Source organism: Silurus aristotelis, assembly GCF_946808225.1.
Source record: "Silurus aristotelis genome assembly, chromosome: 3".
NCBI classification, from domain to species: Eukaryota; Metazoa; Chordata; class Actinopteri; order Siluriformes; family Siluridae; genus Silurus; species Silurus aristotelis.
Genome location: NC_139576.1, coordinates 4,835,873 through 4,854,171, shown reverse-complemented (window position 1 = coordinate 4,854,171; position 18,299 = coordinate 4,835,873). Strand labels below are relative to the sequence as shown.

Genomic DNA, 18,299 nt, shown 5'->3' with positions numbered 1-18,299 from the left:
TCAGAAATTCTGTTTCAGCCGGTTATGTTTCCTCAATTTTTCAAACGCCTGTACGTGACGTTAACATACGTATGAACTGTATATAACGTACTTCAGCCCTGTTTTACCGGCACGAAAGGCAGCATTCGAGCTGATCTATTTCACGTCGAGATCGTTCTTGTTTAGATGTTTTTTGCTCTGAATAAAGTTGGAAAGCCCCGCGCAAAGAGCCGGGTGAGCGAATTTTAACCCCTGCCTAACGTGGATGTGGTGAGGTGTTGCACATTGCTCGATTAAAGTTACAGGTGTGAAAAAACCACAAGGGGAAAAAACATCTCCAGGCTGTAGCAAATTAGGCATACTCTCTCTTTCGCTTTCCTGCAGTGTTTGGATTTAGCAAACACTTTCACCCTGAAACCGCACTGCACCGAACATTTAACATCAGGATTTGCATAATGTACACTTTGAAAACGGCGACACTGAAATATTGCAGAAAGGAAAGAAAAAGATGAGATATTATTAATAAATTGGTTTTATAGACCATTATTTGGCATTTCACCCCCCCCCCCCAAAAAAAAAAAAAAAAAAAAAAAGTACCTGTTTTCAAGTAGAGTATGTTTTGGCTCTTAGCCGATTTTTACTTGACATTAAGATCTCTGCCTCGAAAGGAAATATTTGTGGTTATATTTAGCAATCGGTTCTCATTTTGAGTAAGGCTACAGTATTTCCATCGGTGAGGTGACTGCTCACGAACCTTTTGTCATATTATGAACGTGATACTCACCGACAAATTTCTGTGGTGTGGTGCTCTTTCTCTTGGCCACGTTGGCCTGCAGTCTCTCGATGACAGGCGGCCGATCGAAGGGCACTATGCTGGGAACCTCTCCTAGAGGTCTCGGATCTTTAGGAACCTCTGCTGTAAAGGAATCAGAAATCAGAGTAAGCTTGTGTGCAACTCAGGGAATATGTTGCAGGGGTTCAGATTATCATCCGTTGTGGAAAGTTGGCGTTTTGAACTAGTTTGAGGTGTTTTTATCAGAAATTTGCATCAAGACAAAACTGGCGCTACAGATTAACCTGTTGCTGCCATAATGCTGCCAATGAACTTACAAAGATTCGATACATGTGTCGAGTAGGACATTCCCATCACAAAACATCAGTCGAGCATCAGCAGAGTCGATTTAATTTGTCCTAAACAATTAGCTTAATGCCATATGACGTGACTGAAACCAGGACGGGAGATGTCTGCTGCTGTCGAAATAAAAAAAAAAAAAGCCTCGTGACCTCTTATCAAAAGAGGGATTGAGGTCAGACGTTGAGGTGTCCCAGATATAATATGTGAAACAGGGCGGAGCTTGTAACGCAGACACAGTAACGTAAAAAAAAAATCATTTTACAGTTAACACAAATGCATAAAAAAACATCTGAAATGTCAATGCCATCGATCGTCTTTTGAAATAATTCATATTAAAATTACTGAATTTCATTTATTTGATGCTCAGTAAACACGCTAAAAATTGCCATTGCTTTAATTCATAATAATATCAAAAGATGGGTTGACAGATTTATGGATGAATTGATGGATGGATGAATTGATAGAAAAATGGCTGTTTAATTGTTGGTATGGAAGCCATTACCCAGCAGACAATAGTATGGTATAAAGAGAGATGGACAGATAAATGGATGGACATACAGATGGATGAGTGGATGGATGGATGGACAGACATGCGGACAGACAGACAGAAGAATGGATGGATGGATGGATGGACAGACATGCAGACAGACAGACAGACAGAAAGATGGATGGAAGGACAGACATGAGGACAGACAGACAGACAGAAGGATGGATTGATGGATGGATGAATCAATTGAAAAATGGGTGTTTGACTGGTTGTATGGAAGCCATGTCCCACCAGAAAATATTATCTTATAAAGAGAGAAAGACAGATGAATGGTTGGATCTGTCTGTCTGTCTGTCTGTCTGTCTGTCTGTCTGTCTGTCTGTCTGTCTGTCTAGATTAAAAAGAAGAACATTTAATAGAAACTATGATACACTATATAATAGTTTTATCCTTATGGACTTTACAACAGTGTATGGATGGATAGAAAAATGGAGGTGTAGATGGATGGATAGTAATAAAGAATTTGGCCCGATTTTTGGTATTTTATGTTACATTGTTTTTATAATATAAATGATAAAAGATAAGATATATTTTTTATATTTTTTTAAGAACACTTAAAATCTAAAGAATGGTCACCATTTCTAGCTCTACTGACTCATTATGTATAAAAAGGATAAAGTAAAGAAAAGCTTAGGATAAAGTTTGTATGGTAGCTCAGTGGATAAGCATTGGCCTTTGGTTCCAAATCCCAGCCACACCAATCTGCCACTCGGGCCCCTGAGCAAGGCTCTTGTCCATGTAGATGCTCAGTTGTGTGAATGAGATAAATGTAAGTCACTCTGGATAAGGCCGTTTATGCTGTAAACGTAAATGAGAGGTTGTGGGCGGGGTTTATTTCACTAAAGTGCTTTAAATGTAATTTCGTTTAGGGCTGTAGAATTTTAATTAGCTTTTGTCGCATCTCTGTCTTTTGCGAAATAACTTCTTAGTGTTGATTTATTTAAAATGAACCTTTTGTCCAGACTTGTTTGACAAAAACACAGACACAATGCGCGAATGAAGCCGACTTGCCGCATGTTGACCTGGTCTCACTTTCAATTGAACTTGACAGGTACTTTTCAGCATGGTGAAATAATTTTCATACATATCCTAGTCACATTAGGAAGCTAGAGTCAGAGAGCAGGGTCAGCCATGATACAGCGCCCACTGGAGCACAGAGGGTTAAGGGCCTTGCTCAAGGGCCCCAAGCATGGCAGCTTGGCGATCCCGGGGCTTGAACCCCCTCAACTTCCAAACAGTGACCCAGAGCCTTGAGCACTAAACTACCACCTCCCCATATAAACTAAACTTGCTTAGAACACTGACCGATGGAAATCCAGATGCACTTACCCGCATACGGACCCGGATTGGGGACGGAGTCCATGCCACCGCTCTGCAGGTAATTATGGCACCTCTCTTTGTGCTCCTCCAATGAGGTTCGCTGTTTGTAGCTCCGCCCACAGTAGTTACACTTGTGTGGTTTACCCACTAAAAAAGAGAGGACATCAAAGGAAAGAAAAACGTCTATTAGTAATACTACGAAGCAAGTCATTCAGACTGTACGCACGACTGCAGTTTCGCTCTCTGAGGTAGCAACCGAGAGAGTGGGCAAGTTCTCGTGATGATGCAACTCAATATGTCTTGAGATGGGTCAGCAGAAAAAAGAACAACAGAGTAAAACTCGGAGTGGAAGAATAATCCCACACAGAAATAAAAACACTACACTACACACACACACACACACACAGTCACAACGCAAAACACCCGACTCTCCATGAGGTCGGCGGAAGACTTGTGTGCCGTCACACACACACCCAGTCATAAAGTCAGTGCCATGGAACAAATGACATCACAACAAACGACAATAAGACGCTGTCATCATTTTAAATCAGAAACGTTCGCTTTTTATTTCCTGCGCTGTAGAGTTCTCGGCAAAAAACACAGACGCAGAATCCAAAAAAACGTTCAACATAGGAGCCGAGCGGAAACCCCTGACTGCATACGCCTAATAATCCTATCTAAACTGTAATCTGACGTGGAAAGTAATGAATTACATGCTCTCACGTTACTGTAATTGAGTAAGTTTGTTGGTGTACGTCTACTTTTTAAAGTCGTTTTAAAAAATCTGTAATTTTAGTGAAAAACCCTACTGAAACTACTGCACTGATTGGTTGATGAATGAAGAGCAAACACCATCACAAGAAAGAAAGATGGAGACGGACAAGACCTGGAGCAAAGATGCACAATGGCTCTATTACCAGTGTCACGGTGTTGCATTGGATTCGAGCATTACTGTATAATCAATCACACACGTTTGTTGCGAATGCAGCATCCAAAAAATAAATAAAAAAAAATAAAATAAAAATAAAAATTATATAAATAAATATGCATTATCTGGACAAAAGTTTGTGGACACCTGATCATTAGATTGGTAAATGATATATTAGAACAACATATTTCACAATAAGTCTCGATTTGCTCTAATAATAACCTCCATTCTTTCTTTTATTTTTGGAGATTTGTGTTGATATTGTGATTTGTGGTGAGAGTAGAGAGCAGGTTGAGAAGAGCCTGGAGAGGTGGAGGTACACGCTGGAGAGAAGGGGAATGAAAGTCAGTAGGAGTAAGACAAAGTACATGTGTGTGAGTGAGAGGGAGGGCAGTGGAGTGGTGCGGTTACAGGGAGAAGAGGTGGAGAAGGTGGAGGAGTTTAGGTAACTGGGGTCAACAGTGCAAAGTAATGGAGAGTGTGTTAGAGAAGTGAAGAAAAGAGTGCAGGCAGGGTGGAGTGGGTGGAGAAGAGTGATAGCCGGAGTGATTTGTGATAGAAGAGTATCTGTGAGAGTGAAAGGGAAAGTTTATAGGACTGTGGTGAGACCTGAGATGTTTTATGGTTTAGAGACAGTGGCATTGAGTAAAAGACAGGAGGTGGAGCTGGAGGTAGCAGAGCTGAAGATGTTGAGGTTTCTGTTGGGAGTGAGGAGGATGGACAGGATTAGAAATTAGTTCAGCGCATGTAGGACGTTTTGGAGACAAGGTGATGGAGGTGTGATTGAGATGGTTTGGACATGTGCAGAGGAGGGACATGGGGTATATCAGTAGGAGAATGCTGAGGATGGAGCCACCAGGAAGGAGGAAAAGAGGAAGGCCAAGGAGGAGGTTTATGGATGTGGTGAGGGAAGACATGCAGGTAGTTGGGTTGAAAGAGGTAGAGGACAGGGGGGTATGGAGACGGATGATCTACTGTGGCGAACCCTAAGGGGAGCACCCGAAAGAAGAAGAAGAAGAAGAAGTGTGAGAATCGTTCAGGGTGTTACTTAATTCATGGAGGCCTGTGGTGCAGTCAGAGTTCACATTCATCCCAAAGATGTTCAGTATAGTTTAAGCTTTTAATTTAATGCTACTGCATCCAAAGACATCCCATATAATTGTGGGCCTCAAATTTTGTGGTAAAAGTTTGGGATGAGAACCACATATGGCTGAAAAAAAGTCAGGTTTCCTAAAACTTGTCTATATTGTGTATTTTATTGTTTTGCACCAACAACGACTGCTCACAACTTAATGAAGTCACTTTTTGACTGATTCGATTAAAGATTTTTTTTTTTTTTTGGGAAGGATATGATGATCAAACACTCATCCACTACTATACAGCTACTTTAGAAGAAAAGCAATAGATATACAATCAATTAAAGAAACACAAATAAATCAATAAAGATACTTAGAAATCCTTGAGATAAACAGTGTCTCTGGATGAGATTTTTAATAAAAAATACCAAACCAACAAACAATAAAAAAGAGAAAAAATATTGTGAACTTTTTACGGATGATTCAATGAATTAATTTTTTTATATCAGTTATTTATAATGTTAATCCCAAATTCCCAAATTCAAAAACTCGGGAGTTCATTTTCAGCTAAAATGTGCAAAATTTTATTATATATTTTTTTATGTGTAACTCTGTTAGTGCTCGTATCATGCAGACCTTTTATTATAATAATTATTATTACGGTTAAAGTCAATAATTCAGTTTAATAGTAAGAGTAGGATTCGACATTGAAATTAATTGCAGCCTGGGTTTCTGCGGCTCGGACAATCACATCTGACACACACACACACACACACACACACACACACACACACACACACACACACACACACACACACACACACACACACACACACGCACACACACACACCACCTACACTCATGTAGTAGCTGGAAAATCGTTCAAAACAGCAGAAAGGAACAGAGGGAGTTTTTTTCTGCTTAGCCAGAGCAGGTGTGAGGTGAATCATTGTCTCAGTTCCACTGACACTGAGCCTCCACACACACACACACACACACACACACACACACACACACACACACACACTAGGATGACACACCAACCCTAACAGCCCATCATTCCAGTGTGGGCCAGCACAGCAGGATGATAGGAAGAAGGAGGAGGAAGATGAAGATGAAGAGGAGGATCCAGTTCCTTCAGGAACACGCCATGTTCCACGACTGAGCGCGAGTTTCATTCACTGTACATGCCGAGTCATTCGTTAACCTATGCACTTTCTTTCTTTCTTTCTTTCTTTCTTTCTTTCTTTCTTTCTTTCTTTCTTTCTTTCTTTCTTTCTGTCTTTCTGTCTTTCTGTCTTTCATTCATTGAGATGTGGAAGCTTTGCTGGCTCACTAACGCCGACGGGATGAGTCAGCCAAAAGTGTTTCCAAATCGACGGGCCGCTTCAGCCTCTGTGGTGTCAGGCACTTTCAGTATTGTTCATCAAAAGCCGCTCGCAGACCTGCACGTGAGAACATATTCTGAAGTATATATGAAAAAAGGAAAGAAAAAAGAAAAAAACTCCACCTGTTACGATCAGACTCGTGCTGTTACCTGTAAAGAGTGTGGACTATGAAAATACCACTGACGCATTTCAGGAAGGGCGCAGTGAAGCTGATAGTGAAAGTGAGATGGCAGAAGGATGAGACGAGGCCGAGGAGACTTTTTCACAGATGAAAATCTGCACTGGCTTTGTCATCTAACACCGTGAGAAAAGATGGATCAGGACGTGTGTGTGAATCAGAAGCTCAACGAGAGAAACTTAAGTGTATTCGTCTTCCACAAAGGCGTGATCGTGAGGAAAATACGTAAAGGAAAGAAAAAAAGTAAAAAATAACAGCAGCTCTGTCAGAGGCAAATGGATTTGGGTGTTCACTCCAAAACACACATCTGTGTGATCATTGTTTAAAAAAAAAAAAAAAAAAAAATGCCTTTTAAGTGTATAATAAAAGAATGTGAAAAACAAAACTATGCAGTATTTCTTCCTGAGAAAAATTTTAATATTTTTCCTAAGATAAGTAGAAATAGAGGAGTGTTTTCCTTTCGGATGAATGAAATAATAATTTTTTCAAAATAAAATGAATAAAAGAATAAATATTTTTTATATTCTTCAGCATAAAAGAAAATGAAAATATTCTTAAGAAATAAGAATATAATTTTTTCCCTAAAAAATATATTTTCCTGAGATAAATAAATCAGTAGGAGACTGGGATCAGTATTAATTGACTGGGAGTAATGAGAGTATTTTCCTCCATGAGATGAACAGGATTATTTCCTATGAGATTAATGAAATAATTTTTTACTTTAAAAACAATGAGTATTTTTACTTAAGATTAATGAGAGTATTTTGTCCCTGAGATTGATGAGAGTATTTCGACTGAGATTAATATGATTAATATTCCATGAGATTAATGAGTGTATTTTTACCCTGAGATTAATTATTTTTAGGCCTTAATAAGATTAATGATAAATGAGAAAAATGTTTCCCTCTGAGAATAATAATGATAATTTTCCACTGATATTAATAATATTATTTTCTTTGAAACTATTGAAAAAGTTTTTTTAATTTGAAAATAATAAGACGATTTTCCCATGAGATTAATTAGTATTTCCCCCCCTGAGAATAATTAGAGTATTTACTGTGAGATTAATGAGAATATTTTTCCTCTGAAATTAATGAGTGTATTTCTTTCCTGAAATTAAAAAGAATATTTCCTCTAGGATTAATAGGAGTATTTATTTCCCTATTATTGGGAGTTTCTCCCTTGAGATTAACAAGATTATTTCCGCTGAGATTAATGAGAATATTCTCCCTGTGATTAATGGGAATATTTCGCCCCCGAAATAAATAAAGAAGCACAATGACCAAGTGATTGCCAGGAAAATACCAGAGGTTTAAACAAAACCGCTGATTTGGTGACAAACATGATATAGTGTTATTTAAAAAGTAACGCTCACACGGCCGACACGAGGAGCGAAGGGCAAGAAGGATTTTCCAAAAGACATGTTTATGAAAAAGTGAAATAGATGCTAGATAGATAGATAGATAGATAGATAGATAGATAGATAGATAGATAGATAGATAGATAGATAGATAGATAGATAGATAGATAGGCACTGACTGAAAAAAAAATGAGTTGAGACAGACAGAGAACTAGATACAGAGCAAAAAAAGAAACAGAAGAAATGCAGACAATGAAAAAGACAAATAGTTACAGAGACAACGAGTGACAAACATTCAAAGAATCAGACAGGCAGAAAGACAGACACAGACATAGAGGCAGAGAGAGAGAAAGAGAGAGAGAGAGAGAGAGAGAGAGAGAGAGAGAGGGGTGCAGACAGACATAGAGACAGTCAAACAGTCAGGCATAGACACAGACAATCATACAGACAGTCAGAAAGACAGATAGTTAGACAAACAGACAGACAGACAGAGAGACAGTCAGTCAAAGAGAAAAAATGGCATACAGACAGGCAGAGAGACAAAGAGGCAGAAAAACAGAGACAATCGGACAGTCAGGTAGACACATAGACAGAAAGTCAGACAAAAAGTCAGAGATGGAGGCAAACAGATGCACACAGACAGTTAGACGGACAGTCAAAGAGATAAATAGGCAGACAGACAGACAGTCTAAAAGACAAACAGGCAGAGACAAAGAGACAGCCAGTCAAAGAGACAAACAGGTAGAGACAGACAGACAGTCAATCAGACAGACTGTCAAAGAAACAAACAAGGAGACAGACAGAGAGACAGACAGATGGCCAGACAGCTAGAGAGACACTCAGACAGACAGACATTTCTATCTCATAAAAAAACTCATCGTCTCTTCTATTTACATGAAACCAAAAACAAGACTCAAACCCCAGGCAGTTGCTTGTGCAGGTACTTCTGAGGGTTACGTGGCAGCAGCTCAGTGTTTGGGAAACAGAGTGATATGAGTGGACCATGACGATGACGAGACTCGCGTCTGGTTCTGTCACACTTTCAGTCTTGGTAAAAGAAGACAGTTTTTTTCACACAATTTCGTTCATTACAGTAAGTAAAAGGTGGCTGCTGCTGCTGTCCGTCTCGGAGGAGATTCCATCCTCACACACACACACACACAGAGACACACACAGACATGTGCTGCACCACAAGATGGAAGACAGCGGTTTGGTCCACTGAACTGGGACAGCACCTGTGTGTGTGTGTGTGTGTGTGTGTGTGTGTGTGTGTGTGTGTGTGTGTAAAGATAAAGCTCAGCCAGACACATGAGTGTCTCTATATAGGATGTATATAAAGCTGTATGTGATTTTCAGAAAACAACGGATAAAAATGTAACGGCAAACTTTTCCGGTTGCGACTCGGCGTCCAAAAAGATGGCGCGAGCGTTTCGCAGATGTTGGATGCACGACAAAAATCCCTGCATCAGCGTCTATTCTTGATATGCAAATGCCTTTAGTGTTGCATTAAGGCCCACTTAACCGCATCCATTCGGGTTGAAAACAGGAAATCGTGAGATGAAGATGACATTTCAGTTCACGTAAATGCCTATAAACTGCTGCTCATCAGCACAAGCGATGTGCCCAGCTACACACACACACACACACACACACACACACACACACACACACACACACACACACACACACACACACACACACACACACACACACACACACACAATTTTAATAGTTACCTTCATCCATCGTACCTTCTTACAAACAAACAAACAAAAGAAACAACAGGTTCCTTACAGGTTCTTGGCTTCAGGTTCCTCACTTGGCTCCAACCTTCTGCAAAATCCACACCCTTTACTACAACCAATGTTCAGAGGGTTTCCTCATCGGTGATGGAGAACACCAAGAGAGAGGCCTTTTTCTATTTCTAGGCTTTTTGCACAATGTACTTCTATGAGCCTTGGGACAATAGACAAACATTCTAACACACACACGCGCACACACGTGCACACACACACACGCGCACACACTCACATTCATGCACAAAGTACAACATAATTCATCGTTATTGTTCCTAGACATGCAGAACTACACACCCACATTCTGACATACGCGCGCACACACACACACACACACACACACACACACACACACACACACACACACACACACACACACTAACACTAACACAGTGTTCATTTCCTCAGCTTTAAAATCCATTCAAACTCAGCTGTTTCACTGTGAAGACAAAACAGTGCTTTATACACCTGTGTGTCTCTACTGCATTTGTCTCTCTGTCTGTCTGGTTCTTTCTTTCTCTCTGTCTGGCCTTCAAGTTCTCTCTTTCTCAGTCTATCTCTATTTTACTTACTCTCAATCTAGTTGTCTGTCTATCTGTCGCAGATCTTTTTCTCATTCATATCTGTGCGTGTGTGTGTGTGTGTGTGTGTGTGTGTGTGTGTGTGTGTGTGTCTCGTGGCTATTTCTCTCTTTCTCAGCCTGTCTGACAATGATACATCATTGCTTTACATTGTCTGTTTCTCTCTCTCCATCTGTTTTCTGTCTTTCTGTCTTTCTTTCTCTCTCTCTCTCTCTCTCTCTCTCTCTCTCTCTCTCTCTCTCTCTCTCTGTTCTCAGCCTGTCTCTCTATGACAAGTGATTTATACTCGACACATGGCTTTCTGTACTTATCTGTTTGCCTCTCTATCTGTCTGTCTGTCTAATTTTCTCTCTCTGTCAGTCTTTCTGTTTCTCATTTTCTCAGTCTGTCTCTTTTTGCCTGTCTGTCTCTGTGACTATCTCTTTTTCTATCCGTTCATTCACTCTCTATGTATGTCTGTCTCACTTCCAGCTCTTTTTAACCACCTCTCTCTCTCTGTTCAATCGCTCTCTATGTAGCCCTCAGTCTGTCTGTCTTTTTCTCCTCCTCTCTGGCTCTTTCTTCTACCATTTCCATCCTTTCTCTGTTTCTGAATCTCAGGTACATTCTCTATTACTCTATCTCTCTTTCTGTTTATTACTACTTGTCCTCATCATCTGGGCCTCTTGTTGTCTTTTTCTCTATCTATGTCTCTGTCTGTCTCTTTTTCAGCTCTATTTCTCCATCTGTCTGTCTTTCTTCCACCTCCTCTCTCTCTCTCTCTCTCTCTCTCTCTCTCTCTCTCTCTCTCTCTCTCTCTCTCTCTCTCCTTTTTTTCCGAGGTGGAAAGTCCTTATTGCACAACAGGTGGTTTGACCAGCCTGAGTTCCTGACATTCCTGTGAGGTGCAGGTGGCACAAGACTGATGAGGGAGGATCAGGACAATGGTGTCCTTCACTCTCAGTCTCTCTCTCTCTCTCTCTCTCTCTCTCTCTCTCTCTCCCTGTCTGAGACTCTAATCAGACTATGCCGGCGGCAGCGTCACGACACAAGAGTAGAGATGAAGTAAAGCCTAAAGAGTTCTGAGTGCAGTACACACCCTCGGGGATCGGGTTCATGTCAACTGTCCCAACCAAATCTATTTCCTCCATTTATCTTTCATTTTTAGAACAAAAAAATCAGACAGAGAACAAGATCATATGGGAGTATTGAGGAAAAAACACAATTCATAATTTAGCACCTGAAGAAAAAGTGTGCAGAAATGTGACATATTAACAGTCTGGCCTAGAAAGAAGTATCCCAGTTGCTCAGAGCGATTAGTGCTGAAAAACAGGAAATAAAAAAAAACAACAAAGAAAAGCAGCAAAACACGATGAGAGAGATAGAACACTCCTGCTCTCAAGTGAGTAGCAACAAGAGTGTCCTGAGGTGACAGTGCACTCGGCTCAGTGACCACACACACACACACACACACACACACACACACACACACGCACACACACACACCCCATGCCAGTGTGACAGAATGACAGATTGAAAGAAACAAAAAAAATCTATCCAAAGCGACCAAGGCAAAGATAGAGATATAGAGCAAAGAAAGGGAATGATGGTGAGAGCAAAAGACGATAAAAGGAAGAGTAAATGAAAGAGAAATTAAGGACAAATAGAATAAAAAAAAGAAGATGAAGGATAGCTCGGTGGTACTGAGAAAGAAAGGTTAGAGGAAAGGGATAGAAAAATAAAAAAGAGAGGAACAAATAAAGGAGTGAAGGATACAGTGCAAAGGCAATTATGGCAGAGGGATAACAGATAGAAGAAGAAGAAGGGATAAGATTGTCAGTAAACAGAAAAAAAGGTAAGAAAGAAAGAAAGAAAGAAAGAAAGAAAGAAAGAAAGAAAGAAAGAAAGAGAGAAAGAAAGAAAAGAAGGATGGAAAGAAGGAAGGAAGAGAAAAATAAGAAAAGGATAAGAAATTAAGTGACTGTAAAATGAAGAGAAATAAAAGAGTGAAGGATAGAGTTGAGAAGAAGGGATATGATTGACAGTAACCCGAAAGGAAGTGAGGAAGCAAGAAAGCAAGAAAAAAAGAAACAAAAAAAAGGAGGAAGAAATGAAGAAAGAGATAAGAAATTATGTGAGTGAGCAATAAAGTAGATGCAATGTCAATATAAGGGTAGAAAAAGAACGGAAATAAAAAGAGAGGAAAGTGTCGAAGATAGATATGAAGACAAAAAAAGGGTATGAGGAAGAGAGAAAGAGAAAGAGAGGAGCAGGGGAAAGAATAGGTTGAGGAAGAGTAAAAGAGAAGGCATGAGATGGCACGAGGAAATGAGAAAACGAAAAAAAGTCTAGTAAATTAATAAATGGTAAAAAGAGCAGAGAAAGAGAGAGGAAGTAAAAACAAAGAGAAAATTGAATAAAATAGAAAATAAAGCAAGAATGAGAGAGAGAGAGTCAAGTAATGGTGGAACAAGAAAAAGAAAGGAGTGAAAGAAAAGAAAAAGGAACATAAGGAGGGAAAAAAAAAGAAAGAAAGGCCTAGTTTGGAGAAGAGTTAAAAAAAGGGTATGTGAGAGAGATGGAGAGAAAACGAAAGACAAACAGAGAGAGAGAGAGAGAGAGAGAGAGAGAGAGAGAGAGAGAGAGAGAAAAGGAAAGAAAAGAAGAGCAAGAGAGTGTGAGAGAGGAAGGGAAGCAGTGAGAAAACTAGTGCGAGTGGTGGAACGTTTCCTCTCGCGGTTCTTTGGCTCACAGTCCTGAGTGGCCTAACCACAGAGTTTGTAAAAGTCCCTTAAAGTGGACACACACACACGCACACACACACGCACACACACACACACACACACACACACACACACACACACACACACACACACACACACACACACTTCTGCAGAAAGAAAATAGCGTGGTCACTTTGAAACATACACCATCATTCACACTGAAATCACTCACACTATAGGATGCATCACTCACATGCACACACACACACACACGCACACATGCACACACACATTTAACACATTTAATGCATCGAAGGTCTTAAGATTAATGCTGGGCGATACATTGATGGTAACAATATCATGATATAATATGTCACAATCTATTTTGAATTAGAAAAAAAATATTATTAGTAGTATTTGTTTTGACAAGTAAATGCTTTGTAAAAATTTTATGGCTTTCAAACAAAACAAAAAAATTAAAAAGTATTTTGTATAAAAAAAAAAAGTATAATTTCCGCTTCATTTTCAGAGTTTACGGATAGAGAAATGTCTTAAAACGGATTGATATCTGTATTAGGGATGGTAAGATTCACCGTTTCGCAAAGTTAACGATGATTTTACAAAGTGTACATCGGATACAAGGCATTTGTGTCACCCACTTTATATAGATTAACATGGCAGAGGTAGAGCTGTGACTTCCTGCAGACAGAGCAGGAAAAAAAACCGTCTGCTTTTATGTAATAATTATTTTGTATTTTTTGCACTACAAAGGCGTGTTTGTGAAAAGGCCATGCGTTAGAAGTCAGAAGGTACTTAAGTAAATGTATGATTTGCTGTCTGTCTGAAAATAAAAGCGAAATTTCTGCACCATAATGAATTGCAGACCATCATGCATTATAATGGGGTGAATCGTATCTCATGGGTAGCTGCTTCATATGTAGCTTTAATGTATTTTATCGTTGGCTATGCATCGAGATGCGAATCGTATCAGCCTCAGTTCTGTAGGTGGCAGCCTAATTGGGTTGGGATTTGACCTTGTGACCTTCCAGACCCTTAAACACTAAGCTACCACCCCTCCCTGATATCCTGCTATCTGTGGAGAACCCTATGATCTTACCATCTACGCAACCATGAGGTAATTCGAGAAAACCTATCCTTCTCGGCCCACATTGCTTAGCTGACTCAGTCATGCAGGTCTCTTATTTACAACATCAGGAAACCTTGACTGTGTAGAGATCGATCAGGTAGTTGTTTAGTTCCGGGGCTGGTGGAACTCACGTCTGCCGAGTTTGACTCCAAGCTCTTTTCAAGCCTTGCAACTGAAATGTAGCTGCACAACTCGTCTTCAACTTCCACTGCAACCTACGTGCCCTTCACTGGCTTCTTGTGTTTACAAAGTCAAAAAATGGATCAGCACCCAACTACCTCAAATCACTTATCACATCCTGCACTCCATTCAACACACTCCTTTTGTCCTTCTTAAGCACGGCTTGATCGGACCCACGATGTCTCAAGATACAAAAAAAAGACCAGCATGAAGACATGCATCTTTCTCTGTCTTGGAACCAAGCTGGTGCAAACAGTTTCCCTCTGGTATCTGAGGTAGTAAATGATTGTGTTAATCTAAGTGAGTGTGGCCTAGCAATACTAATAAACACAGTTGATTGACATCTCGAGAATCTCAATTCCTGATTTACTTCATTGGCGAAGTGGTAGCTCAGTGGTTAAGATGTTAAAATTGTGATCAGAAGGTTGTGAGCTGAAAGTCCCAGCACCACCAGGCTGCCACTCTTAGGTCCTCGAGCAAGGCCCACTGTTCTGTATCTAATGTAAAGTTGTTTTATTCCTTAATCTGAAAAGATACACTAATACAGTGCAGTGCCAAAGTTAGTAGTTGAAGGTTAAGAACCTTCATGAGACTTGCGACTGATGAATGCAAGACATAATGGACATTGGAGGGTTGGAGCCCAAACCTTTTCTCAGTTAAACGGTAGAGAGTAAGACTAGATAAATATTTCAGATTACATTCTGCATCCTAAACTCATTAGCCAGCAACCACAGATTTAAATTCCTTGATGCAAAGTAGAAAATAGATGATGTCCCTCAGATGAGTGGAAAAACTTCACCATGACAACCTATCACTTATATCCTTATTATGGATATGTTATCTTCTAACTAACATCTTCTGTGAAGCAATTTAAAGCTAAGAAACTGGCTCAAGACACTTCAAACTCCAACGGTACAACAGGACCTTCTTCACACTGGCTCAGAACTAAGCTAAACCTCAAAAGACAATTGCAGGCTGGAAAATCCTTCAAAACCATAATTTAAGTAAAACGCGGTTGTCCTGGGAGGAAACGTACCGGAGTGTGTGCGCAAGTGCCCTGTGAGGGCGTCGCGGCGGCGGCAGGCGTAGCTGCAGAACGGGCACTTAAAGGGTTTCTCGCCTGTATGAAGCTTGATGTGTCGCAGCAGGTTTCCTTTTTGGGTGAAGGACACACCGCACTGGTTGCACTGGAACGGACGATCACCTGCATGCAAGGAAAATAGATTTTGATTTGTGGGGACTCGAGACTGGACCTAAGAAACCACTGTGTCAACATAGTGTTAAGGGTATACACAACATGTTTGGTAGGCTAGTAGTGTAAATCTTAACCTTTCAGCTAGCCAGCCAGCCAGCCAGCCAGACAGACAGAGAGACAGATAGATAGACAGACAGAGAGACAGATAGACAGTTATAAGTCTATGGCAGCAAAAAATGTGCAGACACTGTTGTAACGGTACAACAAGTAGAAGGTTATAAAGCTAATGCAGTGAAAAATTAGAAAAATCTGAATAAACAAGTACACTAAATATATATGTACACATAAATGTGAAATATTAGGCAGGATGTACAGTATGTAAGGTATATTTACATAGATACACAAATTAAATATTAGTGCAGATTTTTGTAAAGCACAAACATGTGTAGAGAATGAGGTATATAAATCTTACAATATGTAATATGTACATTGTATGTACATTGTACAGAAGTTATATACAGTGTTTTTACAGTGATCTAACGGTGTAGTGTAGAGTTCAGTATTGTGATGTTGGACTTCTAACTAAAGGTTGTAAGTTTAAATCCCTAAACTACAAAAATGTCACTGCTGGACCATTGAGGAAGGCCTTTAACCTGCAACTTCTTAATTGTATAAATGAAGGCGTTTGCCAAATACTGTAAATGAATCATTTCAATTGAATCGTTTTATTTGAATCATTTCGATTGATGTGTCCTTCTTGTATTGTTAAGACCATTTCGAATGAAGTTGAATTTCAGTTGCATGATGCAAAAATCGATTTGTAACTTCGCACCATTTTTGTTATAAGAATTCAACCCTTTTAGTAGACTTTTTCCTTGTTGTTTTATTTTAGTTTTACTTTATTTAATTTTATTCTTATCATTGTTGGTTGCTTTCCCATCGTTAATATTGTAATTATCGGTTCATCTACAAGTAAAGAGAGTTATAAGGGACATTTATGGGAAATGGAAAAGAATAATGGAGAGATGGATAAAAACCAAAATGAAGTTGTGGTATAGAAGGGAAAATTTCCAGAACATAATAAATAATAAAATTTGAAGGATGTAGATTCATATTGAAAGAAGAAAATAAAAAAAGAGTGGAATGAAATGAACATTAATCGCTACATCAGAGAAAACTCTTATTTTAAACATACATAAAAGGAATTATACAATATTCCCAATTTTTTCCCTCACACTGTATTTTAGGAAATTGTTTTTAACTATTTTGTTCATCCATAATTAGCACAATATTCCAATACCAACATCACCAAAGTCTACAAAAGCAAATTTGAACTAAAAGGACAAACGTAATGGGAGTTTTATTGTTATTAAACACAATATAGTTTTAATGAATTTATATATTTAGTACAATTTCCACCGGCATATTATAAGCTTCACAAGTTCTCTTTCATGGTGCGTTTAAATATGAAGTCTGATCAGTGTTTACTTCGGACCATAATAACCGGTTTAGTTTCTCAAATTTGATCAAAAAAGTGAATCAAACAATAATAGTCGTTCGGGATGTGAACTCCTGTGAAACACAAACTGAGCCAAAGCACAGAGCTGTAGAACTGCATGTTTCTGAGGTATTTGTGGGTTTTGAAACGTGAATTTAAATCCGATTCAGTCGAAAAAAAAAAAAAAAAGACCAATAGGTGTGGAAATGCTCTACCGGGTTATGATCAACAGGACAGCATTTTTTTTTATACGATGTGGTAATGCGAGCATATTTTTGAGAAACCCAGTTAAAGGAAGTCTTGATTGCAGCAAAAAAAAAAAAAAAAAAAGATCCGCTTTAGAGTTTATGAAATGAAAATGCTGCTTGATGTTTAACCAAAAATTTTATTATAGAACGTTAAGGTCAAACACAACCTGGTGCTCAAACGTCTCTACATTTACTCCCTTTTCTGCTGTTATAATAAGATCGAAGGCCTGGGGTGCAGTCAGAGTTCACATTCATCTCAAAGGTGTTCAACAGAGTTGGATCTCCATAGCAGGAGATCTTCCACTCCAACCCATTTAAATTTTCATGAAGGTCATGTCATCCAAACATAGAGTGGCAGCTTGGTGTGGCTGGGATCTGAACTCAAAACCTTCAGACCCAAAGTCAAATGCCTTAACCATTAAGCTGTCACCTGCTAATAGTTTTGTCCATATTATGTATATAGATAGATGGATGGATGGATGGCTAGTTAGATGGATTGATGGATGGATGGATGGACAGATGAACACTTCAGCAGCCCAAACTCCTAGCATAAACCATGTTACTTACATTTATTTTTTTACCATCAGATTTTTGGAAAATAAATCAATTGGATGGTTCTTTTCACTTAAAACATCATATTGTTCTTTCAGAGCCTATATTCCATTGGTGTTGATTGAAAGAAAAACTAAAAAAATAATATAAAAAAAATCAACAGCTTTGAATTCTTTTTATTTTTGTGGCCAGGCTGTGGACTGGAACGAGTTTCTCCGGATGTAGATATGTTCGTCTATCCGAATGTCGCTTGCTATGACACTGTAAGGGATTTAATGTAAAACATTTGAAGAACAGATGTACAAAACGAGTGTGTTGCACTGTAGTTACTGTACTGTGTGTGTGTGTATGTGTGTGTGTGTGTTCTTTTAATGGTTCCACCCCTAGCTGGAAGAACATGAGATGTTGGTTTTGACTCTGAGTGCTAAACCGCTATCGAAACACATTCTCAGAATGCATAGTTGGTCTTTTATAAATAGAGTAGTGGGA

The 18,299-nt window shown here is 39.2% G+C and overlaps 1 protein-coding gene and 1 long non-coding RNA gene across 9 annotated transcripts in view; one reads left to right on the top strand and one right to left on the bottom strand.

Moving 5' to 3' along the window:
• The window catches only part of LOC310723396, a 388,685-nt gene that overhangs the window by 7,612 nt on the left and 362,774 nt on the right, over window positions 1-18,299 (top strand). The gene's annotated exons all lie outside the window — the stretch shown is intronic.
• Window positions 1-18,299, bottom strand: part of ikzf2 (IKAROS family zinc finger 2) — a 60,020-nt gene that overhangs the window by 4,190 nt on the left and 37,531 nt on the right. For 7 of the 8 annotated variants that reach the window (XM_083536288.1, XM_083536289.1, XM_083536287.1 and 4 more), the window contains 3 exons: window positions 15,354-15,521; window positions 2,991-3,128; window positions 764-895 (listed from right to left, as the gene is read on the bottom strand). In XM_083536288.1, the coding sequence (XP_083392414.1) occupies window positions 764-895; window positions 2,991-3,128; window positions 15,354-15,521 (438 nt within the window). The remainder of the gene's footprint in view (window positions 1-763; window positions 896-2,990; window positions 3,129-15,353; window positions 15,522-18,299) is intronic. The other variant, XM_083536291.1, reaches the window with a different exon arrangement.